We start from the raw sequence: 26761 nt of genomic DNA, 5'->3' as shown, positions 1-26761 counted from the left end.
ATGAGACAAGGACATCCCTACCGACCAAGCCCTCCCTAACCCGGACGACGCTAGGCCAATTGTGCGTTGCCCCACGGACCTCCCGGTCGCGGCCGGTTACGACAGAGCCTGGGCGCGAAAGGATTGTACTTTTTGGAGAAATGTCCTCTGGTCTGATGAAACAAAAATAGAACTGTTTGGCCATAATGACCATCGGTATGTTTGGAGGAAAAAGGGAGAGGCTTGCAAGCCGAAGAACACCATCCCAACCGTGAAGCACGGGGATGGCAGCATCATGTTGTCCTGTCTCAGCCTCCAGTATTTATGCTGCAGTAGTTTGTGTCGGGGGGCTAGGGTCAGTTTGTTATATCTGGAGTACTTCTCCTGTCCTATTCGGTGTCCTGTGTGAATCTAAGTGTGCGTTCTCTAATTCTCTCCTTCTCTCTTTCTTTCTCTCTCTCGGAGGACCTGAGCCCTAGGACCATGCCCCAGGACTACCTGACATGATGACTCCTTGCTGTCCCCAGTCCACCTCACCTGACTGCTGCTCCAGTTTCAACTGTTCTGCCTTATTATTATTCGACCATGCTGGTCATTTATGAACATTTGAACATCTTGGCCATGTTCTGTTATAATCTCCACCCGGCACAGCCAGAAGAGGACTGGCCACCCCACATAGCCTGGTTCCTCTCTAGGTTTCTTCCTAGGTTTTGGCCTTTCTAGGGAGTTTTTCCTAGCCACCGTGCTTCTACACCTGCATTGCTTGCTGTTTGGGGTTTTAGGCTGGGTTTCTGTACAGCACTTTGAGATATCAGCTGATGTACGAAGGGCTATATAAATACATTTGATTTGATTTGATTTGTGGGGGTGCTTTGCTGTAGGAGGGACTAGTGCACGTCACAAAATAGATGACAAAGGACAAAGTATAAGTCAAGGTATTGGAGTGGCCATCACAAAGCACTGACCTCAATCCTATATAAAATTTGTCGGTCAGAACTGAAAAAGTGTGTGCGACCAAGGATGCCTATAAACCTGACTCAGTTACACCAGCTCTGTCAGGAGGAATGGGCCAAAATTCACCCAACTTATTGTAGGAAGCTTGTGGAAGGCTACCTGAAAGTTTTGACCCAAGTTAAACAATGTAAAGGCAATGCTGTCAAATACTAATTGAGTGAATGTAAACTTCTGACCCACTGGGAATGTAATGAAAGAAATAAAAGCAGAAATAAATCATTCTCTCTACTATTATTCTGACATTTCACATTCTGAAAATAAAGTGGTGATCCTAACTGACCTAACACTGGGAAGTTTTACTAGACTTAAATGTCAGGAATTGTGAAAAACTGAGTTTAAACGTATTTGGCTAAAGTGTATGTAAACTTCCGACTTCAACTGTATATATATATATATATATATATATATATATATATATATAAACCTATATCCATCCTGCCCTACCATTTCAAATCTCACCGGGCTGAGGTAGTTGGATGGGCTATTTACAGATGGGCTATGTACAGGTGCAGTGATCTTTGAGCTGATCTGACAGCTGGTGCTTAATGTTAGTGAGGGAGATATGAGTCTCCAGCTTCAGTGATATTTGCAATTCGTTCCAGTCATTGGCAGCAGAGAACTGGAAGGAAAGGCGGCCAAAGGAGGATTTGGCTTTGGGGGTGACCAGTGAAATATACCTGCTGGAGCGTGTGCTACGGGCGGGTGCTGCTATGGTGATCAGTGAGCTTAGATAAGGCGGGGCTTTACCAAGCAGAGACTATAGATGACCCGGAGCCAGTGGGTTTGCTGACGAATATGAAGTGAGTGCCAGTCAACGAGAGCATACAGGTCGCAGTGGTGGGTAGTGTGATGACGTTGGCCTGTGGGTAAGTGTTACGGATACAGGTATCCTGTGTCTGTGTGTGTGTATCCTGTGTTCTTTTCTCTCCTTCTCCCCTCACAGGTGAAAATCATCACTCACCAATCCAATCATCAATCAGAAGACACACCTCCTGTTTCCTACCCTATCACAGTTCCTTTCCCTTGGTTTAAAAACCCCATCAGTAGTTTGCTCTAGAGCTCAATCTCTCTGTAAATGCCATGTCTGTAGGTCTCTGTGTTTCACTCTCTCTTTGTGTCTTAACCTCTCTTTTGTTTGAGCACCTCCATAGCACTTTGTCATCACCTGTGAGTATTGTTTTGGTTATGGTGTTTGTTTGTTTGCTGGTGGGAAAAGGGGAAACCAAGACAAGTCGCCCATGGGCATACACTACCCGTAGGTAGACTTTGTTAAATACACTAGTTAGAACTGGGCGGACCACCCAGCGTATTTTTGGTTAGTTAGTTAGCTGTTGTTAAAGTAGGCTAGTCTAGCCTAGGTTTTTTTTGAATACTTATTGTTTCTTTCCTTGGGTCCAGCTCAGCCCCTTTTCCTGCTCCCCCCATTACCGTGTGTTTACAAATAAACCTGGAGTTTGACGGTAGATTTCAGTTGTCGTAGTTATTTCGTTCTCACTTTTACTTTGTCACTATTAGAATTTGCATGAGTTATGTTACGGGTCTCATTACCATCCCCCCTAGACTGTCGGGCCAAAAGGGATTCGTAACATAAGTGGGGGCTCGTCCGGGATCTGTCATAACTGACACCCATGCCGCTCATGTAGATTGTGATAGTGGTATAGTTCAGGGTTGAGCGTCATAGCTGAAGTAGCATTAGTATTTGCTATTTTCTTTGGCACTTGTGAAGTAGTGTAAAATGACTACTTTTGATTTGAAATCCTTTTTGGATAACCCTTCATGGGAGGTTTTTGATAAATGAGTTGATTTAATGACCTTGGCTGACCATTATTCAGTATCGATTCCACAGAATGTAGTTAAGTCGGAGGTTAAAAAGCTGGTGTTAAATGTATTGTTGGAAGAGCAGGTGCTTGTTTACCGCTGCCTGAGCCTACTACCCCTGTAGGGGATGTTGCTGCTCCTTTAAGCCCATTGGTGTCTGATAATGAGGGCGAGGCTAAAACACCAGCCACATTGTCCCGTTTTGATCCACTCTCCCCACTCAAACGATGATGCCGTTTAGCACAGTTCCAACTGGAGGCGGAAGAGAGAGCCCAAGTTAGGCGAGAGACTCTCCAGTTGGAGATGTGTAAAATTGAGGCAGAAAAAGAACGAGAACAGCGGCAGATGACGTTTAAAATGCGCCAGATGGAACTGGAGGCAGAGACAGCGAGGCTAGCCTTCGTTCCTACTGTCACTGTTAGTGAGTCGTCCTCACCTGCTGTGTCCTCAAACACGTTTGACATTAGTAGGCAGATAGCCTTAGTACCTTTGTTCAGAGAGTCGGAGGTTGACTCCTATTTTTGTGTATTTGAGCGTATAGCCGTAGCATTGAAATGGCCTGAAGAGGTATGGTGTCTATTACTTCAGTGTAAATTAACTGGTAAAGCCCAAGAGGTTTTGTCAGCGCTACCTCTGGAGGACAGTTTGAATTATGAAGTGGTCAAAGCTACTGTTCTTCGTGCCTATGAGCTTGTGCCTGAGGCATACCGACAGAGATTTAGGTCTCATAGAAAGTCTTCTAGTAAGACTTATGTGGAATTTGCTAGAGACAAGGGAAATCAATGGCATGCTGCTAGTAAGGTAACTGATTTCAACTCTCTCCGGGAGTTAATCTTGTTGGAAGAGTTTAAAAATTGCTTACCCGTACGCATTGTAGTTTACCTAAACGAACAGAAAGTATCCTCCCTGGCAGAAGTGTCTGTGTTGGCAGACGAGTTTGTGTTGACGCACAAGAGTGTGTTTTCGGCTCAAACTGAGAGTAGAGCCACTGAGTTTCCTACTTTTAGCCCTAGTCGGCCAGCAGTAGTATATCAAGCACGCCAGAAGAATGAGCGTCCCTGTTTCAATTGTCATAAAGTGGGACATATGATTAATGATTGCTTTATGCTTAAACGCAAACAAGGGATGTCTCTTCGTGCCAAGCCGCCAACAGGTGTTGCTCTAATTCGTACGGTTGTGAGGTCTGCAACAAAACAGGTGCCTCAGGGTAACTGTAGTTTGAAAGTCTCAGTCCCCGACCGCAGTTATGAACCATTCATTTCCGAGGGGTTTGTGTCCCTAACGAATGACGAAGCGTCTCAGCGTCCGGTTAAAATCCTTAGAGATACTGGTGCGGCGCAGTCGTTTATATTGTCTGATGTGTTGCCCTTATCCGACGATACATACTGTGGTTCCAGTGTGTTAGTTCAGGGTATTGAAATGGGTTTTGTCCCAGTGCCATTTGTACTTTGTGAAAGTACACTGAGTTAATCAGTGGAATATTCAGAGTGGGGGTACGTCCTAAGTTGCCAGTGAAAGGTGTGACCTTTATAATGGGTAACGATATTGCCGGAGGAAAGGTAGTACCCGTATTGGAAGTATTGGATAAAAGTGACTACTCTCTCTCTAATGAGCTGGCACAGAGTTATCCACATGTGTTCCCCGCTTGTGCTGTCACTCGTGCTCAGGCACGACAAGAGGGTGATGAGATAGATTTGTCGAACACTGTTCTGTTCAAAGAGGATGATCAAGAGGATGGATTGTGTGATACCTCTGAGAAGCTGATCACCTCTGACAAACAGCCCAGGAAAGAATCAAAGAACGTTGAACTTATTGCTAATGCAATACAGTTACCAGTCACTCGTGAGCAGCTGATTGCTAACCAAAAGGTTGACAACAAGCTTGCTAAATGTTTTTCTAGTGTTGTCTCATTGGAAGATGTGAAGAAGAAGAACGTGGCTTACTTCATTGATGGTAATCTCCTCATGCGTAAATGGAAATCCCATGTTGACGCGTGTGGAGATTGGAATGCTGTTTACCAAATAGTGATTCCTACAGCCTTTCGACAAAATGTGTTATCCCTTGCTCATGATCACCAGTGGTCTGGTCATTTAGGAATTACAAAGACTTATGATCGGATCCTTCGACATTTCTTTTGGCCGGGTTTAAAACAAGATGTGGCTCAGTTCTGTCGGACATGCAACACATGTCAGATAACAGGAAAACCAAATCAGGTTATTCCTCCCGCTCCTCTTTGTCCCATACCTGTCATAGGTGAACCATTCAAGCATGTGGTGGTTGATTGTGTCGGACCGTTACCCAAGACAAAATCGGGTAACCAGTTTTTGTTAACGATTATGTGTATGGCTACAAGATACCCCGAGGCCATTCCTCTGCGAAGGATTACAGCCCCGGTAGTGAGTAAAGCCTTAACAAAATTCTTCACGACATTCGGGTTACCTAAGGTGGTACAAAGCGATCAAGGTACCAATTTCCTATCCAAGCTCTTCAAGCAGGTGTTAAAATCCTTGTCAATTACGCACCGTGTGTCAAGCGCCTATCACCCAGAGTCTCAGGGTGCGCTTGAAAGATGGCATCAGACACTGAAGTCTATGCTGGGTAAATATTGTTTGGAATCTGAGAAAGATTGGGATGAGGGAGTTCCTCTAGTTTTGTTTGCTGCTCGTGAAACTGTGCAGGAGTCCCTAGGTTTCAGCCCGGCTCAACTAGTGTTTGGTCACACAGTGAGAGGACCAATGAAAGTCCTTAAAGAACAGTTCTTGTCCCAAGAGTTGTGTACCAGAGATGAGAATGTGTTGGACTACGTTAGTCGCTTTTGTGAGCGCCTACACCAAGCTTGTGCTCTCGCAAAGGTAGCTCTGTCTTCCTCACAGAGGAGCATGAAAAGACACTATGATAAAGAGGCTGTTTCTCGTCCACTACAGCCAGGTGACGAAGTACTGGTGTTATTACCTGTTCCAGGATCTTCACTGTCAGCTCGTTTCTCTGGTCCTTATTTAATTGAAAAGAAAATAAGTGAAACTGACTATGTGTTTCAAACTCCTGATAGACAACGCCAATCTCGTGTGTGTCACATTAACATGTTGAAAGCTTACCACACCCGACCCATCACACAGTTAGAGAGTTCAAAAACAGAGGACAGTACTGCTGTCTCCTCTGCTACTACTGCTATGATAGTGGACTGTCATATTGATGATGTTGATGGATTGGAGTTGAGCAATACTCAACAGCAGTGTGTTAGATTGCCCAACTCAGAAATGCTGCTGTCTATCCAGTCTGGTTCATTTAACGGATGGACAGGCTAATGATATTCTGAAGCTACTACACAGTTTTCCATGTCTCTTTAATGACGTTCCTACTCGCACAAACGTGTTGGAACATGACATTAATGTTGGAAATGCTACACCTATCAAGCAACACCCATATCGTATCAACGCTTCCAAGAGGAAGATAATGAGGGATGAGGTGAAATATTTGTTGGAGAATGACCTGGCTACGCCAAGTTCCAGCCCTTGGAGTTCTCCTTGCATTTTGGTTCCTAAACCTGATGGTACGTCCAGGTTATGTACGGATTATCGAAAGGTAAATTCTGCCACAATGCCAGATTCGTTCCCGTTACCCAGACTGGACGACTGTATCGACACTATTGGTGCTGCTAAGTATGTAACTAAGTTGGACCTCTTAAAAGGTTACTGGCAGGTTCCGTTAACTTCACGTGCTTCTGAGATTTCTGCCTTTGTGACCCCAGACAACTTCCTACAGTACTCAGTCATGGCTTTTGGGATGTGAAATGCACCAGCCACTTTCCAACGACTGGTTAACTCCGTATTAGCCGGCGTTCCTAATTGTAGTGCATACCTTGATGACCTAGTGATTTATTCGTCTGAGTGGTCAGATCATGTTGACTCTCTAAGGGTAGTATGTGAACGGTTGGCAGCTGCTTCTCTAACCCTGAACTTGGCAAAGTGCGAGTTTGGGAAGGCTACTGTTACCTATCTCGGTAAAGAGGTTGGCCATGGACAGGTGCGCCCTGTTGATGCCAAAGAGCTACGCCGCTTTTTAGGGATGGTTGGCTACTACCGTAGCTTCTGTAAAAATGTCTCTGCCGTAGTTGCTCCATTGACCGATTTGCTTAGTCCGGCTAGATCATTTGTGTGGTCCCCTGATTGTAAGAGAGGTTTTGAATCTGCGAAAGAAATCTTATGTAGTACACCTGTACTTGCTGCTCCGGATTTTGAACAACCGTTCAAGCTTGAGGTAGATGCTAGTGCCAGAGGTGCTGGGTCTGTTCTACTGCAGTTGGACAAGAGTGGAGTGGATCATCCCGTTTGTTATTTTTCCCGTAAATGTAATAAATGTCAAACAAACTATGCGACAATAGAACAAGAAGCTCTTGCTTTGTTGTTGGCTCTGCAATACTTTGAAGTATATATTGGTTCCAGTGCCCTACCAGTGATTGTATATACTGACCATAACCCCTTAGTTTTTCTCCACCGAATGTATAACCAGAACCAGCGCCTTATGCGTTGGGCGCTGATTGTACAGAATTATAATTTGGAGATCCGCCACAAAAAGGGTTCAGATAATGTGTTGGCAGATGCTTTGTCTCGTGTGTAAAAATGATTTTTGTATGTTTTGTAAGGTGGTAGACGGGATACTCTGTCTGTCCTCTCCTAGCCCACGTTTACAGCGGCCGCTGCTAACTCAACGGCTAGGAGGTATCACTTCTGTAGTGAGTTCAAATTTCATACCATTCGCAACCAATTTACAACTTTCAGATGAGACTGAAATAAGGTGACGATTTATATTGACTGCTATTGATGTAAAATATTACTAGGTCTTTAAGAGTTTATTCGGAAGATAACAGCTCTATAAATATTATTTTGTGGTGCCCCGACTTTCTAGTTAATTACATTTACATGATTACCTCAATCAGGTAATATTAATTACAGAGAAAATATTTTATAGAATAGCATTTCATATAACTTAATCCGGCATAGCCAAAGACACGACAGTAGTATATGGGGCCTTGGTGACAAAACGGGTGGCACTGTGATAGACTGCATCCAATTTGCTGAGTAGAGTTTTGGAGGCTATTTTGTAAATGACATCGCCGAAGTCCAGGATCGGTAGGATAGTCCGTTTTACGAGGGTGTGTGTGGCAGTATGAGTGAAGGATGCTTTGTTGCGAAATAGGATGCCGATCCTAGATTTAATTTTGGATTGGAGATGCTTAATGTGAGTCTGGAAGGAGAGTTTACAGTCTAACCAGACACCTAGGTATTCGTAGATGGCCACATATTCTAAGTCAGAACCCTCCAGAGTAGTGATGCTGGACGGGCGGGCAGGTGCTGGTAGCGATCGGTTGAACAGCATGCATTTTGTTTTACTTGCATTTAAAAGCAGTTGGAGGCCACGGAAGGAGAGTTGTAATGGCATAGAAGCTCATTTGGAGGTTTGTTAGCACAGTGTCCAAAGAAGGGACAGAAGTATACAGAATGGTATCGTCTGCGTAGAGGTGGATCAGAGAATCACCAGCAGCAAGAGCGACATCATTGATGTATACAGAGAAAAGAGTCGGCCCGAGAATTGAACCCTGTGGCACCCCCATAGAGACTGCCAGAGGTCCGGACAACAGGCCCTCCAATTTGACACACTGAACTCTGTACTGAGTAAATGGACTTTTAAATGCCGTCAGACCCAGGCTCTGCATCTGTCCTCATGCTACTAGACCTCAGTGCTGCTTTTGACACCATTGATCACCACATTCTTTTGGAAAGCCTAATTGATCTGCAGGGACGAGTTCTTGCCTGGTTTAGATGTTATCAGTTCGTCGCTGTGGATGGTTTGTCCTCTGACAAATCAATGGTAAGTTTCTGTGTTCCTCAAGGTTACATTTTAGGACTACTATTGGTTTCACTATATATTCTACCTCTTGGTGATGTCATTCAGAAACACAATGTCAACTTTTACTGCTATACGGATGACACACAGCTGGACATTTTGATGAAACATGGTTAAGCACCAAAATTGCCTACCCTGGAAGCCTGTGTTTCAGACATAAGGAAGTGGATGGCGGCAAATGTTTTACTTTTAAACTTGGACAAAATAGTTGGCGACCTGGTCAGCGTGCACTGCGCCCGGCCCGCCACAGGAGTCGCTAGTGCGCGATGAGACAAGGATATTCCTGCCAGCCAAACCCTCCCTAACTCGGACGACGCTGGGCCAATTGTGCACCGCCCAATGGGCTTGAACCCAGAATCTCTGGTGGCACAGCTAGCACTGCGATGTAGTGCCTTAGATTCATGCTTTTGTCATTTCTAGATTAGACTACTGCAATGCTCTACTCTCCTGCTACCCAGATAAATCACTAAATAAACTTCAGTTATTGCTAAACACGGCTGCTAGAATCTTCACTAGAACCAGAAAATGTGATCATATTACTCTAGTGCTAGCCTGGACTACCTGGCCTGATGACTCCTGGCTGCCCCCAGTCCATCTGGCCATGCTGCTGCTCCAGTTTCAACTGTTCTGCCTGCGGCTATGGAACCCTGACCTGTTCACCAGGCGTGTTACCTTGTTCCAGACCTGCTGTCTCAACCTCTGAATGTTCGGCTATGAAAAGCCAACTCACATTTACTCCTGAGGTACTGACATGTTGAACACTCTACAACCACTGTGATTATTATTTGACCCTGCTGGTCATCTATGAATGTTTGAACATCTTGAAGAACAATCTGGCCTTAATGGCCATGTACTCTTAAAATCTCCACCCGGCACAGCCAGAAGAGGACTGGCCACAACTCAGAGCCTGGTTCCTCTCTAGGTTTCTTCCTAGGTTCCTGCCTTTCTAGGAAGTTTTTCCTAGCCACAGTGCTTCTACATCTGCATTACTTGTTGTTTTAGGCAGGGTTTCTGTATAGCACTTAGTGACATCTGCTGATGTAAAAAGTGATTTATAAATACATTTGATTTTAATTTGATAAAGGGGATGTATTTTACTACAAATAGAAGGGATGCTTCTAAGAAGAGAGTAAGATAAAAACATTTGATTTAAGAGTGGATAAAATTGATATTTTATGTGTTGTCGATCTCAATCTGCAACAGGACCCATGGCATCAATTCAAGATTTAAATACAGAACCCATGGCATCAATTAAAGATTTAAATACAGAACCCATCAATTTAAATACAAACCCATGGCATCAATTAAAGATTTAAATTTAAATACAGAACCCATGGCCCATGGCATCAATTCAAGATTTAAATACAGAACCCATGGCATCAATTAAAGATTTAAATACAGAACTGATGGCATCAATTCAAGATTTAAATACAGAACCCATGGCATCAATTAAAGATTTAAATACAGGACCCATGGCATCAATTCAAGATTTAAATACAGAACCCATGGCATCAATTAAAGATTTAAATACAGAACTGATGGCATCAATAAAATATTTAAAAACAAATTCATGATATTCAAATGTAATGAAAAAACATTTGTTAAATTGTCTTAACCCACCTGTCTGAGGCTTAACTCCTCCCAGGACAGGAAACAGACCTCCAGGAAGCAGGAAGTGACTGGTCACACAGCTTCAAACACAGAATCTCCATGGTTACAACACTAACATGTCATCTCCACGGTTACAACACTAGTGCACCTTTCATTTCCAAGTCTAAAGTCGATGTCAACATGAGCTCATGATGGAGTGATTGAAGTCCAAAGGCAAGCAATGGGCGGATTCCATTATGCTGAGCCGAGGCGCACCGGTCGGTGGCCCTTCTCAAATGGAACAGTAATCTGCATCACTCGGTCATGTTGTCAACAAGGCAGCATGGTGCATCATCCAGAAACATACATCTCTTTTGCATAAAATACATGTTTGGATTTTAGAACTAGTTTTCAGTGGGAAGGCAGATAAAGTGTTTTTATCAAAATAAATAACTTTTGTCACAGAATCATACTAATAACTACAGTGGTTAATTACATCACTTGTGTTTTGATCTGACTCCGCTGTGGGACAGAGCAGGGCACCTGGCTCACACCCGGGAGGCAGCCTGGTTCCAAAACTAATCAACTTCACCAGGTACAAAACACGCTTACACGGTCGCCCAGGCCAGATTAATCCTCTCATTATCAATCAACAACTTCCTTACACGGTCGCCCAGGCCAGATTAATCCTCTCATTATCAATCAACAACTTCCTTACACGGTCGCCCAGGCCAGATTAATCCTCTCATTATCAATCAACAACTTCCTTACACGGCCGCCCAGGCCAGATTAATCCTCTCATTATCAATCAACAACTTCCTTACACGGTCGCCCAGGCCAGATTAATCCTCTCATTATCAATCAACAACTTCCTTACACGGTCGCCCAGGCCAGATTAATCCTCTCATTATCAATCAACAACTTCCTTACACGGCCGCCCAGGCCAGATTAATCCTCTCATTATCAATCAACAACTTCCTTACATGGCCGCCCAGGCCAGATTAATCCTCTCATTATCAATCAACAACTTCCTGACAGGGCCGCCCAGGCCAGATTAATCCTCTCATTATCAATCAACAACTTCCTTATTGTCCAATTTTGAAATGGAAGCTTCCCTTTTTCCCAACCCCCTGGATACCTCACTGATACGAGAGGCTGGAAAAACAAGAGGCTCACTAGGAAATCATGATTCAACAGACTAGATGATTCAACTGATGATCAGTAGCTGTCTGGGTATAGTCTGATTCAGACTGAGGACACAGGGCCCTAACAGATCATCAGTAGCTGTCTGGGTATAGTCTGATTCAGACTGAGGACACAGGGCCCTAACAGATCATCAGTAGCTGTCTGGGTATAGTCTGATTCAGACTGAGGACACAGGGCCCTGTCAGGTCTTATTTTCTGTTATCATTACAATCTGAGGATTTTAAGACTAACCACTCTCATTCAACTGTAGTGTTTACCTGGGTCTGTCCTCTGGGTCTGTAGTGTTGCTGGGGTTAGTAACCATGTACTTCCTGTATACAGACTTAAACACAGCGTCCTGGTCCTCCCATTGGCGACTGCTGATCAGGTGGTTCTGTCCTGAGCCAATCACATTGCCATCCTCGGTCTTCTGCAACACCTCAAATGGACTCTTCATGGTAGAGCCTATCAAATATGACAGACATATTGCCTTCCTGTTATTCTCATCTTGATACAATGTCTTTACAATATATTTTTTTAAACTACTGTTTGGTTACCGGGTCATTCCACCTCAAAAAGCACAAAGAGGATTTTGACACCCACCATCTCAGATTGATCTGAAATCATTTCTGTTGTCAGAAACAGATGAGATTAGCATTTCTGCAACATTTTTTTGTTGAAATATAATTTGACATCTGAGAAATTAAGCTAATTGATTGCAGCCAAATTGGCATTTTTAATTTATAGGATTCATATAATATTCAATAAATATAGTACCTAACATCCAATTTGGACCAAACTTTTTCTACCAATGAGTCCGACATGAGGAATCCAAAGGAATGGTCAGTAGCCACCCAGACCCACAACACCCCAACAACAACAATACAGGTCCTGACCACTAGATGGTGCTGTTCATGCTATTAGGTGGGAAAGTTTGAAGACCCCCCCCAATGTTAAAGGGATTGTTCACCTAAATTGCAAAATGACATTGGTTGTCTACTGACAGCAAGGTGTGACAGCAACCCATGCTTGGGTTTTTCAGCCACTGTCTCAAGTGCTAACTTCTTAGCATTTGTGGCACAAATTCAATGCAAGTCAATGGTACGTATAGTAGCATTTTCATGCTTCATGTTCATCAGAACACTATATAGGTAATAGGGTGCCATTTGGAAGGCAGCCATGTTTTACAAACCGTGAGACAAGAGGTCCACAAGAGGTCTCTTCACAGTCCCCAAGTCCAGAACAGACTATGGACTGTAGATATGTGTTAGTGGAGTATGGGCCTGAGGGCACACACAGTGTGTTGTGAATTCTGTAATGAATGTATTGTAATGTTTTAAAAGTTCTATAACTACCTTCATTTTGCCAGACCCCAGGAAGAGTAATGGGGATCCATAATAAATACAAATCATCCTAAAGTATCAAAAAATGGATTGTGTAACTGTATTATCTTACTTAGATACAAAGCACAAAAAGGCTAATATATGTACCGTTGACTCGCATGGGATTTGTGCCACAAATGCTAAAACAGCATTTGAAACAGTGGCCAGGTAAACAAAACCAAAGCAAGGGTTGCCATCATACCTCTCCTCCTCTCCCTGGACCTCCTCCTCCTCTTCCTGGACCTCCTCCTCCTCTCCCTGGACCTCCTCCTCCCCCTCTTCTCCCTGGACCTCCTCCTCCCCCCTAGAACTCCTCCCCTCTCCCTGGACCTCCTCCTCCTCTTCTCCCTGGACCTCCTCCTCCTCTCCCTGGACCTCCTCCTCCCCTGGACCTCCTCCTCCCCTCCTCCTCCTGGACCTCCTCCTCCTCTCCCTGGACCTCCTCCTCCTCTCCCCTGGACCTCCTCCTCCTCTCCCTGGACCTCCTCCTCCTCCCCCTGGACCTCCTCCTCCCTCCCTCCTCCTCCTCTCCCTGGACCTCCTCCTCCTCCTCTTCCTGGACCTCTTCCTCTCCCTGGACCTCCTCCTCCTCCCTGGACCTCCTCCTCCCCTCTCCCTGGACCTCCTCCACCTCTCAATGGACCTCCTCCTACTCCTCTCCCTGGACCTCCTCCTCCTCCTCTCTCCCTGGACCACCTCCTCCTCCTCCCCCCTGGACCTCCTCCTCTCCCTGGACCTCCTGGACCTCCTCTCTGGACCTCCTCCTCCTCCCCTGGACCTCCTCCTCCTCCCCCCTGGACCTCCTCCTCCTCCCCTGGACCTCCTCCTCCTCTCCCCCCTGGACCTCCTCCTCCCTCCCTCCTCCTCCTCCCCTGGACCTCCTCCTCCTCTGGACCTCCTCCTCCTCCTCCCCTGGACCTCCTCCTCCTCCTCCTCTCCCTCCCTCCTCCTCCTCCTCTCCCTGGACCTCCTCCCCCTCCTCTCCCTGGACCACCTCCCTCCTCCTCTCCCTGGACCTCCTCCTCCTCCCTGGACCTCCCCTCCTCCTCCCTGGACCTCCTCCTCTTCTCCCTAGACCCCTCCTCTCCTCCTCCTCCTCTCCCTGGACCTCCTCCTCCTCTCCAAATCAAATCAAATCAAATCAAATTTTATTTGTCACATACACATGGTTAGCAGATGTTAATGCCCTGTAGCGAGCTTGTGCTTCTAGTTCCGACAATGCAGTAATAACGAGCAAGTAATCTAACTCCAATTCCAAAAAAAAAAAAAACTACTGTCATACACAGTGTAAGGGGATAAAGAATATGTACATAAGGATATATGAATGAATCCTGGTACAACATAGGCAGCATAGGCATCCTACAGTAGATGATATCCCCTACAGTATATACATATGAGATAAGTATGTAAACCAAGTGGCATAGTTAAAGTGGCTAGTGATACATGGATTACATAAGGATGCAGTCGATGATATAGAGTACAGTATCAACGTATGCATATGAGATGAACAATGTAGGGTAAGTAACATTATATAAGGTAGCATTGTTTAAAGTGGCTAGTGATATATTTACATCATTTCCCATCAATTCCCATGATTAAAGTGGCTGGAGTAGAGTCAGTGTCATTGACAGTGTGTTGGCAGTAGCCACTCAATGTTAGTGGTGGCTGTTTAACAGTCTGATGGCCTTGAGATAGAAGCTGTTTTTCAGTCTCTCGGTCCCAGCTTTGATGCACCTGTACTGACCTCGCCTTCTGGATGGCAGCGGGGTGAACAGGCAGTGGCTCCTGGTTGATGTCCTTGATGATCTTTATGGCCTTCCTGTAGCATCGGGTGGTGTAGGTGTCCTGGAGGGCAGGTAGTTTGCCCCCGGTGATGCTTGTGCAGACCTCACTACCCTCTGGAGAGCCTCCCGGTTGAGGGCGGTGCTCCTGCCATACCAGGCTGATCCTCCCCGCCAGGATGCTCCTCCCCTCCTGCATCTGTAGAAGTTTGTGAGTGCTTTTGGTGACCTCCTCCTCTACCTGGACATATTCAATCAATCCCTGGACCAGTCTGCTGTTCCCACATGCCTCAAGAGGGCCTCCATTGTTCCTGTTCCCAAGAAAGCTAAGGTAACTGAGCTCCTCCGCCCCTGGAAAAACTCCTCCTCCTTGTGGACTTCAGGAAACAGCAGAGGACCACCCCCCTCCTCATCCCTGGAACAGTAGTGGAGAGGGTCCTGGTTTTAAGTTCCTCCTCATACTCATCACAGACCTCCTCCTCCTCCTCTCCCTGGACAGCCTCCTGAGGAAGGCCACCTCCGCCTCTTCAACCTCAGGAGGCTGAAGAGGCCTCCTGCCCTTCCTGGACCTCCTGTCTGTGTCCCTGGACCACCTCCTCCTCCTCCTGTCCCTGTGATCCTCCTCCTCTGCTCGAGGAACTTCCTTGCCCTGGACCTCCTCTCCACTACCTGTTCCATCCTGTCCCTGGACCTCCTCTTCCCTCTCCTGGACCTCCTCCTCAATCATCTCCCTAGACCCCCTCCTTCCTCTCCCCCTGTGACCTTATTTTCCCCTGACACCACACCTCCCCTCTCCCTGGCCCCTCACCTCCTCCCTGGAGGCCGTCCTCCTCGTTGTTGGTAATCAAGCCTACCACTGTTGTGTCGTCCGCAAACTTGATGATTGAGTTGGAGGCGTGCATGGCGACGCAGTCGTGGGTGAACAGGGAGTACAGGAGAGGGCTCAGAACGCACCCTTGTGGGGCCCCAGTGTTGAGGATCAGCGGGGAGGAGATGTTTTGCCTACCCTCACCACCTGGGGGCATTGTCAGGAAGTCCAGTACCCAGTTGGGTCCAAATTGGGGTTAGGTAATATATTTATTGAGGGTCTCGAATCTATGATGAAAATAAAAGGGTCAATGGTGTTGAATGCCGAGCTGTAGTCGATGAACAGCATTCTCAATGGATTCCTCTTGTCCAGATGGGTTAGGGCAGTGTGCAGTGTGGTTGAGATTGCATCGTCTGTGGACCTGACATGGAAGCAAATTGGAGTCTGGTCAAGGGTGTCAGGTATGTCATGGAGGTGATATGGTCCTGACTTTAGTCTCTCAAAGCACTTCATGATGACGGATGAGTGCTTGCCTGGATCTCCTCGTTTAGCTCAGTTACCTTAGCTTTCTTGGGAACAGGAACAATGGTGGCCCTCTTGAGGCATGTGGGAACAGCAGACTGGTATAGGATTGATTGAATATGTCCGTAAACACACCCATTACAGCTGGTCTGCGCATGCTCTGAAAAATATTCTGGGGATGCCCTCTGGGCCTGGAGCCTTGCAGGGTGAACACGTTTGCAATGTCTTAGGACTTTGGCTGCAGATGAAGGAGGACCTGCATGTTTCCGTTGCAGGCCTGGACTCAGTGGCACCTGTATTGTCCTCAAACGGGCAAAAAGTTATTTAGTCTGCCTGGGAGCAAGACATCCTGGTCCGTGACTGGGCTGGGTTTCTTCCTGGAAAGTCCTGATTGACTGTATATAGCATATAAACAGTCAATCTCCCTGACCTCCTCCTCCTCCTCTCCCAGATGGAAAGACCTCCTCCTTCTCTGGACTCCCTAGACCCCTCCTCCTCCTCCTCCCTGGACCTCCTCCTCCTCTTCTCCCTGGACTGGACCTCCTCCCCTGGACCTCCTCTTCCCCTGGACTGGACTAAACTCCTCCTCCTCCTTCCCTGGACCTGGACTAAACCCTGGACCCCCTCCTCCTCCTCTCCCTGGACCTCCTCCTCCTTCTCTCCCTGGACCCCCTCCTCCTCCTCTCCCTGGACCACCAACAACTGATGCTATATACTCGTTGTTGGGGTGGGATTGGTGATGGGGGTGGTCATGTGGGGGCGTTCGGTCATGGGGCGCGGTCATGGGTGCGGACTCATGGGGGCGGTCATGGCCTGCATGGGGGCGAAACATGGGGGGCGGTCATGGGGGGCGGTCCGTGGATGGATTTTGACCATTTATTTAGATTTCTCATGTCGGACTCATTGTTAGAAATAAAGTTGGGTCCAAATTGGATGTTAGGTAATATATTTATTGAATATTATATGAATCCTATAAATGAAAATAAAATCAATAAGCTTAATTTCTTAGAGATCAAATTATATTTAAACAAAATAATGATTCAGGAATGCTGAACTTATCTGTTTCTACAACAGAAACTATTTCAGATCGATCTGAGATGGTGGGGGTCATGTCTTGCTGAAATGACATGGAACGACACTACCGTGATCTGTTAAAGTTTGGTAGGACAGTATGTCATGGGAAGTACCTGTGTGAGGTTTAGGTGGTTTGATCTTCATCAGCATGGCGACAGGAGACAGTTTGCCTGTATCTCCTACTCCAGGTGCATGCTGGGACAGCTCTTTCAGCCAGGAGTCTTTAGGGAATCTGTACACCTCTAAACACTGACAACCATTACCTGGTGGGAGACATGAAAATAATATGAGGATTGAATGAAATATTCTAGATGCATACTTAGGACTGGACTAAACAGATGGAAAGGCCTGCATACTGTACTTAGGACTGGACTAAACAGATGGAAAGGCCTGCATACTGTACTTAGGACTGGACTAAACAGATGGAAAGGCCTGCATACTGTACTTAGGACTGGACTAAACAGATGGAAAGGCCTGCATACTGTACTTAGGACTGGACTAAACAGATGGAAAGGCCTGCTGGACTAAACAGATGGAAAGGCCTGCATACTTAGGACTGGACTAAACAGATGGAAAGGCCTGCATACTGTACTTAGGACTGGACTAAACAGATGGAAAGGCCTGCATACTGTACTTAGGACTGGACTAAACAGATGGAAAGGCCTGCATACTGTACTTAGGACTGGACTAAACAGATTAAAAGGCCTGCATACTGTACTTAGGACTGGACTAAACAGATTAAAATGGTCCTTTTGTTTTGCAATCCTCTCATTAGGAATCCTCTCATTTCAGTTAGGTGGTCTGATTGAGCTGATCCGCCGGGCTCTCCCACACCAATCCCAGGCGATCACTTCCGTCACTCGTCAATCTTTTCAACTGTTGTGAAGCCAGGTGCCAGGACACTGTTGTGAAGCCAGGTGCCAGGACACTGTTGTGAAGCCAGGTGCCAGGACACTGTTGTGCCAGGACACTGTTGTGAAGCCAGGTGCCAGGACACTGTTGTGAAGCCAGGTGCCAGGACACTGTTGTGCCAGGACACTGTTGTGAAGCCAGGTGCCAGGACACTGTTGTGAAGCCAGGTGCCAGGACTCTGTTGTGCCAGGACACTGTTGTGAAGCCAGGTGCCAGGACACTGTTGTGCCAGGACAATGTTGTGAAACCAGGTGCCAGGACACTGTTGTGAAGCCAGGTGCCAGGACACTGTTGTGAAGCCAGGTGCCAGGACACTGTTGTGAAGCCAGGTGCCAGGACACTGTTGTGAAGCCAGGTGCCAGGACACTGTTGTGAAGCCAGGTGCCAGGACACTGTTGTGAAGCCAGGTGCCAGGACACTGTTGTGCCAGGACACTGTTGTGAAGCCAGGTGCCAGGACACTGTTGTGAAGCCAGGTGCCAGGACACTTGACATGTAACTAACCTCCACTAGAAACAATATTGTTTATACACATACCACAGATAATCAATAAATTACTGTGTTGTCTAATTGTTATAGTGAACCACTGACATTTTAAGTCAGTTTAATATTCAGGATTATGTATTCAGCATTATGCAGATGAGATGTGACCATGATCTGTGTTGTGTAATTTAATATTCAGGATGATGTATTCATCATTATACAGATGAGATGTGACCATGATCTGTGTAATTTAATATTCAGGATGATGTATTCATCATTATGCAGATGAGATGTGACCATGATCTGTGTAATTTAATATTCAGGATGATGTATTCATCATTATGCAGATGAGATGTGACCATGATCTGTGTTGTGTAATTTAATATTCAGGATGATGTATTCATCATTATACAGATGAGATGTGACCATGATCTGTGTAATTTAATATTCAGGATGATGTATTCATCATTATGCAGATGAGATGTGACCATGATCTGTGTTGTGTAATAAACCTTACAGCTGATGGTAGCAGCTCCGTAGTCTCCTCCTCTGGACAGTTCAAACTTCACACAGACACTTCTCTGGTTGAGGTCATCCTGGTCACATTAAAAGGTGCATGGTAAGATATAATGATATAATCTAATGATAACTGGGATGAAACCAACTAGACAAACTATGTCCATTGCCTTCCACCTCAGACTCTGCAATCACCCGCCAATCACTGACAGGGATCTTGCTATCTGGGATTCTTGGGACGTCCCCATTGAAGTTTACATTTACCCCATTTAGCAGACGCTCTTATCCTGAGCTGCTTCCAAGAGTAGTTTGGGTCAATGACATCTTTTCTTTCTTCAACTAGTCAGCTTGGGAGTTCCAACCAACAACGTTTCAGTTACTGTCCCAACGCTCTGAACCTCTAGGCTACCTGCCACCCCCGTTTAAAAGTAACATGGTTAGGGTTAGGTAAGGGTTAGGGATTAGGGTAGGGACGTCCCAAGTTGGGCTGTTGTGGTGACTATTACAGCCACACCGGCAGTCATGAGTCAGGACCACAGTCAAATTTCACATGACTGCTGAGTCACCGTAATCTCCTCCTACGCGCTGGTAGTACCCAACTTGCTAATGACAGGACCTAATGGCCTGGTACTCAGGGCTATATTGTCCCTCCAACAGGACGATAATGGCCTGGTACTCAGGGCTATATTGTCCCTCCATCTGGTCCTAATGGCCTGGTACTCAGGGCTATATTGTCCCTCCAACAGGACCTAATGGCCTGGTACTCAGGGCTATATTGTCCCTCCATCAGGTCCCTAATGGTCTGGTACTCAGGGCTCTCTCGTCCCTCCATCAGGTCCTAATGGCCTGGTACTCAGGGCTCTATTGTCCCTCCAACAGGATGATAATCGCCTGGTACTCAGGGCTCTATTGTACCTCCATCAGGTCCTAATGGCCTGGTACTCAGGGCTCTCTCGTCCCTCCATCAGGTCCTAATGGCCTGGTACTCAGGGCTCTATTGTCCCTCCAACAGGACGATAATGGCCTGGTACTCAGGGCTCTATTGTCCCTCCAACATGATGATAATGCCTGGTACTCAGGGCTCTCTCGTCCATCAGGTCCTCCATCAGGTCCTAATGGCCTGGTACTCAGGGCTCTCTCGTCCCTCCATCAGGTCCTAAAGGCCTACTCAGGTACTCCCTCCATCAGGTCCTAACGGCCTGGTACTCAGGGCTCTATTGTCCCTCCATCAGGTCCTAACGGCCTGGTACTCAGGGCTCTCTGTCTAATGGCCTCCATCAGGTCCTCCATCAGGTCCCCCCCACGGCCTGGTACTCAGGGCTCTCCATCAGGTCCCTCCATCAGGGGCCTCTAATGGCCTGGTACTCAGGGCTCTATTGTCCCTCCATCAGGTCCTAATGGCCTGGTACTCAGGGCTCTGCTAATGGCCTGTCCCTCCATCAGGTCCTAACGGCCTGGTACTCAGGGCTCTATTGTCCCCCCATCAGGTGCTAATGGCCTGGTACTCAGGGCTCTATTGTCCCTCCATCAGGTCCTAATGGCCTGGTACTAAGGGCTCTATTGTCCCTCCATCAGGTCCTAATGGCCTGGTACTAAGGGCTCTATTGTCCCTCCATCAGGTCCTAATGGCCTGGTACTCAGGGCTCTATCATCCCTCCATCAGGTCCTAATGGCCTGGTACTCAGGGCTCTATTGTCCCTCCATCAGGTCCTAATGGCCTGGTACTCAGGGCTCTATTGTCCCAGTAATCACTCTGACATCAATTCAAATGCAATCGAAAAATTGCATCAAACCCTTGTCATCAAAACAGTATCTTACTTTTAAAATTCAATTAGGCTACATTGTTTGACCTCACTGTGATTGATAAAGGTGATTGATCAATTTGAAGAAATAACTTCAACAGGTTGAAATTGAGTGGAAAACATGGTCATTGGATGTTGTTTCAAAGGCAAACAACTAAATGGACAGCCTTTCTAAGGTGATGATTCATTCAAAGCATTTAAGATGCTGCATGTAGAACACCAATCTGCATATTAGACATGATGAGTACCCCTCGGCCTATACATGAGCCTAAGCTGATGAGTACTCCTCGGCCTATACATGAGCCCAAGCTGATGAGTACTCCTCGGCCTATACATGAGCCCAAGCTGATGAGTACTCCTCGGCCTATACATGAGCCCAAGCTGATGAGTACCCCTCGGCTATACATGAGCCCAAGCTGATGAGTACATACATGAGCCCAAGCTGATGAGTACCCCTCGGCCTATACATGAGCCCAAGCTGATGAGTACTCCTCAGGCCTATACATGAGCCCAAGCTGATGCGTACTCCTCGGCCTATACATGAGCCCAAGCTGATGCGTCCCCTCGGCCTATACATGAGCCTAAGCTGATGAGTACCCCTCGGCCTATACATGAGCCTAAGCTGATGAGTACTCCTCGGCCTATACATGAGCCTAAGCTGATGAGTACCCCTCGGCCTATACATGAGCCTAAGCTGATGAGTACTCCTCTGCCTATACATGAGCCTAAGCTGATGAGTACCCTCGGCCTATACATGAGCCCAAGCTGATGAGTACCCTCGGCCTATACATGAGCCCAAGCTGATGAGTACCCCTCGGCCTATACATGAGCCCAAGCTGATGAGTACTCCTCGGCCTATACATGAGCCCAAGCTGATGAGTACTCCTATACATGAGCCCAAGCTGATGAGCCCAAGCTGAGCCCAAGTACTCCTCGGCCTATACATGAGCCCAAGCTGATGCGTACCCCTCGGCCTATACATGAGCCTGATGAGTACCCTCGGCCTATACATGAGCCTAAGCTGATGAGTACTCCTCGGCCTATACATGAGCCCAAGCTGATGAGTACCCCTCGGCCTATACATGAGCCTAAGCTGATGAGTACTCCTCGGCCTATACATGAGCCCAAGCTGATGCATACTCCTCGGCCTATACATGAGCCCAAGCTGATGAGTACTCCTCGGCCTATACATGAGCCCAAGCTGATGCATATTACATTTAAAAAATACATTTCTTTCAGATCATAATGTTTCTTTAGACCTGTCTAAAATAAATTATAGATGTATTGTGATGGTGTATATTAAATGGATTTAGACTTTTCGTAAAAAAGGTGCACATCAGCGGCCTGGAGATGCTACATGTGTTTATGTTAATTAAAGGTTGATTACCGTAAGACCTGCAGTCATTTGCATGACAGTTACCGGCTGACAAAATGTAATGACTGCCACAGCCCTAGTCCCAAGGATTCCGGATAGCACTAACCTCACTCACACCTATGAGCTACATACTCCTTTATCCAGCCTTGCTGGTGCTCAAAGTACCTTCTGAATGCTGCCCCCTAATGGTGGGATGTTATAATGGAAAACTGACTAACTGAATTCCTAACAATAACATATTGTGATAAAAACAAAACTGAATCAAAATGGTCATTAAATTATGATTTATTTTTCACTTAACCCTTATTTTACCAGATCAGTTGACTGAGAACACACTCATTTCCAGCAACGACCTGGGGAACATTTACAGGGGAGAGGATAGAGGGAGGGAGGGGGGATGAATGAGCCAATGGAAAAATAAAGACCAAACTTACTGTTTCATTCATGACTTTTATCAGGTGGCTGGTTTCTGAGTAATAAGCAAACAGTCTGGCAACACCTACAGTCAGATGAGGAGGTGTAAGAGGAAGAAGTAGAGGAAGAGGGGAAGGAGGTGAGGAGTTGGAGGAAGAGGAGGTGGATGAGGGAGATGAGGAGGATAAGGGAGAGGAGGAGGTGGGTGAGGAGTTGGTAAAAGAGGAGGGAGAGGAGGTCGATGAGGGAGAGGAGGAGGTGGGTGAGGAGTTGGAGGAAGAGGACGGAGAGGAGATGGATGAGGGAGAGGAGGAGGTGGGTGAGGAGTTGGAGGAAGAGGACGGAGAGGAGATGGATGAAGGAGAGGAGGAGGTGGGTGAGGAGATAGAAAGAACAACTAGAATAGTTTTGGTGTTATCCATAGACATACAATATAATAGTGTAATTATGTGGTGTTACCATAGTCATATGATATAATAGTGTAATTCTGTGGTGTTACCATAGTCATATGATATAATAGTGTAATTTTGTGGTGTTACCATAGTCATATGATATAATAGTGTAATTCTGTGGTGTTATCCATAGACATATGATATAATAGTGTAATTCTGTGGTGTTACCATAGACATATGATATAATAGTGTAATTCTGTGGTGTTACCATAGTCATGTGATATAATAGTGTAATTCTGTGGTGTTATCATAGTCATATGATATAATAGTGTAATTCTGTGGTGTTACCATAGACATATGATATAATAGTGTAATTCTGTGGTGTTACCATAGTCATATGATATAATAGTGTAATTCTGTGGTGTTATCCATAGACATATGATATAATAGTGTAATTCTGTGGTGTTACCATAGACATATGATATAATAGTGTAATTCTGTGGTGTTACCATAGTCATATGATATAATAGTGTAATTCTGTGGTGTTACCATAGACATATGATATAATAGTGTAATTCTGTGGTGTTACCATAGTCATATGATATAATAGTGTAATTCTGTGGTGTTATCCATAGACATATGATATAATAGTGTAATTCTGTGGTGTTACCATAGACATGTGATATAATAGTGTAATTCTGTGGTGTTATCCATAGTCATGTGATATAATAGTGTAATTCTGTGGTGTTATCCTTAGACATGTGATATAATAGTGTTCTGTTTAAATGTGTGGTGTTACCCATATCATCCAGGGATGCCAGCAGGTAGACCATCTCCCCCAGACAGGTGATGTGAAGAGAGGTGATCTCTACCTGGTCCTCCTGCCATACTGGCACACAGTAGGGAGAGGAAGAGGAGGAGGTGGTGATACCCTGGGGCTGAGCCATAACAGACAGGCCGTGGGGGTGACCCAGGAAGATGTACCTGCCATCCTCAGAGCAGGCCACGCAGTTGGTCCTCACAGGGAGCTGGGAACAAACACAGGATATGTGTTGGACTATCATGTGGTGAACACAATTAGACTGGGTTTTATGCATCAAGTTTCATCATGTCAATAACATAACAGAAGTTTATAAGGCTAAAAGAAGATAAATGAGAAAATATATGGGTTTGTACCTTTACGTGCCCTGAGACCTGCATAATGGGTATAGTTTGAATAGCTTGCTCTGTGACCCTGACAGTTTCTCTCTGTGAGATGAAGTCCCATGCCCTGTCTACAAGTCTGTCCAGGACCTTGTCTATCATTCTGAACGGCTGGGGGAGCTGGTCCTGGAGTTGATCAGGGTCACTCAGGAACAACTCCTCCTCGTCATCACCGTGGCCGCTGTCGGGGGCCTCGGGGATATCTGCAGGCCCTTTTCTGATGTATACTGGCATCCTGCTGAGAAAGCGGTATGTCGTAATGTCATCAATACCTGGGAAGGTTAAATACTGATGTCATCATACCCCTTTTGATCGATCAACCAATCAAGAGTGTTCTGCCTTAACACTGATTGGAAAGTTTTCTTACCCGAGTTGCTAGCTCGTGTCGTTTGTCTCCTTATTAGCTAACGTTACGATAGCATCAGTGGCATTGGAAAACAAACATTGTGAAGCTTTACACACAGACTTTTCTCAAAACTCTTCTGACAAGAGACACAGAAGTACTTGCTAGTTAATATACTGTCGACACAAAAGAAAATTACATTTGGCTTCATTGTTCACTTTGAAGTTACTATTACCTTTTACGTCAGAAATTGGCTAACCAAAGCCCGTCCTTAACATATGATCCTTGCTAATTTGGATCTTTGGGACATCCCCAGTTGTAGTTGAAAATGATCCCGTAAAGCACTGACCTTGCAACACATTTCCTTCCGGTGAGTTGTGTAGCGTCGTCATGACAACAACGCCTCCCTTTACTCTGCTGCTTGGAACCAACCGTCATGCGCTCAAGCGAACTGGCTACCGAGAGAGATTACTGGCTACCGAGAGAGATCACTGGCTACCGAGAGAGATTACTGGCTAACGAGAGAGATAACTGGCTACCGAGAGAGATAACTGGCTACCGAGAGAGATAACTGGCTACCGAGAGAGATAACTGGCTACCGAGAGAGATAACTGGCTACCGAGAGAGATAACTGGCTACCGAGAGAGATAACTGGCTACAGAGAGAGATAACTGGCTACCGAGAGAGATAACTGGCTACAGAGAGAGATAACTGGCTACCGAGAGAGATAACTGGCTACCGAGAGACAACCGTTCACTGACCATTTTACTCGCCTTAGCAGAGCTGGTTAGGCTGGTTTCATGTTATCCAGAGCGTAGGTGACTGCAACTGTGATGCTGGCAACAATGTATGTTTTGCCAACGTTTACTGACACCGGCCGTATTCAACCGGTGTTGAGAGACCGAGGTAAAGACAGTTTCAGGTTGGATATTCGAAGGATATTCGCCTGTAGTTTTCCTTACGTCCACCAACATCAGTTAGGGACCGTCAACATAGTGACAAATCACATTTTTCAAATTTCAATAGCTCTTTAACCATTACTCCAAACACTTTCAAAACTGGTTGTAGCTAACCCGAAGGCATAGACACACATTGCACACCCTTAAGTTTGTCCATTTTCATCTCACAGGGGTTTACATGCATTGCATAGCTCCTTGGTCATGTGACCTAATGTCCGCTGACTACCCTTCTTCTAGCATTTCGCTACACTCGCATTAACATCTGCTAACCATGTGTATGTGACAAATAACATTTGATTTGATTTGATTTGATTTTGCACACTCTTGTTTGTGTACTGTAAAATCACGAGGTGTAACATACATTTTTCATAGTTTCAAATTTGCAAAAGCCCCTTGGTCATGTCAATTGCACACCTAAGAAGCATGCAGTGGATATGTACCCATATTGCATAACCTCTTGTCATGTATCTTCTATATTGTTGTAACGTAAACTCGTACATCGCCTTGGTCCGTACAATTGCCCTTATTTTAGCGCCCCAAAACGTAATACTTCCAGATCAACTGTAATGTCAATACCATTGTAAAGCACAATTTCTCCCCTTTCCAACAAAATCAATTACATGACCTAAACGCTGCCCGTTTCTGCATAATTCAAGCAGGCAATGAGCCCTGTCGGGTCTTTTTAAAAATGGCGGGTGGGGAAGCGAAACTAATGCGTGATAGTGAGAAGGACAGATGTCGTGTGGGAAAATAGCTTTTTTCACTAGATCTGTCCAACTTATCACCTTATCGCCTCCAAAATGTCAATAAAACACTATAAATAGTTTATATAATGTGTCGTTACATACCTATTTGAACGTTTGTGTCGAATTTGAATCGGGTTTTTAGGGCAGTGCCAATGTGATCTTAGAAGTAAACAGCGGCTTTGAGAATGATGATCGCATGCAATTATGAAGCAAAAAATGACTAGGTATCCCCCCCTTACTGTCCATTTCTTGTTTTTAAAGGATGATAGAAGTGCTACACCTGGTGGAGAGAGATTGTAAGACAGAAATAGTAGCTTTATGCGTGCTGTACGTTACGACATGACAAGATATAACGGAAGGTCAGTTTTTTCAACTTTTCTCCAATACTATAGAGCCATTACAATGTCGATCAACACTTGAATAGAAACCTAGTTCACACCCCCGATTTTGAAGTCAACACAGTCGCTACAGTCCCATTAGTTTTCTTTGTAGCCTCGTTTGAACGTCGTGGTTATGCACATTTGTATGGATTGGGGTGAGTTTACGTTACATTAATATTA

At 45.7% G+C, this 26761-nt stretch overlaps 1 protein-coding gene across 5 annotated transcripts in view; it reads right to left on the bottom strand.

The window, feature by feature from the left end:
* Positions 1-25018, bottom strand: part of wdr93 (WD repeat domain 93) — a 55383-nt gene extending 30365 nt beyond the window's left edge. Inside the window, exons 1-8 of one of the 5 annotated variants that reach the window (XM_042317523.1) lie at positions 24846-25018; positions 24127-24391; positions 23750-23978; positions 22579-22643; positions 18969-19047; positions 17171-17320; positions 11769-11955; positions 10336-10406 (exon numbers count right to left, since the gene is read on the bottom strand). In XM_042317523.1, coding sequence (XP_042173457.1) covers positions 10336-10406; positions 11769-11955; positions 17171-17320; positions 18969-19047; positions 22579-22643; positions 23750-23978; positions 24127-24391; positions 24846-24934 — 1135 coding nt within the window. In that variant the 5' untranslated portion in view covers positions 24935-25018. Of the gene's footprint in view, positions 1-10335; positions 10407-11768; positions 11956-17170; positions 17321-18968; positions 19048-22578; positions 22644-23749; positions 23979-24126; positions 24392-24520; positions 24682-24731 lie in introns of those variants that run through there. The other 4 variants (XM_042317519.1, XM_042317521.1, XM_042317520.1 and 1 more) reach the window with 4 other exon arrangements.
* Between the last annotated feature and the right edge of the window lie 1743 nt (positions 25019-26761).

This window comes from Oncorhynchus tshawytscha, unplaced genomic scaffold (assembly GCF_018296145.1).
Source record: "Oncorhynchus tshawytscha isolate Ot180627B unplaced genomic scaffold, Otsh_v2.0 Un_scaffold_6196_pilon_pilon, whole genome shotgun sequence".
NCBI classification, from domain to species: domain Eukaryota; kingdom Metazoa; phylum Chordata; class Actinopteri; order Salmoniformes; family Salmonidae; genus Oncorhynchus; species Oncorhynchus tshawytscha.
Note: the sequence above shows the minus strand (reverse complement) of the source record. Positions and strands in the feature narration are given on the sequence as shown.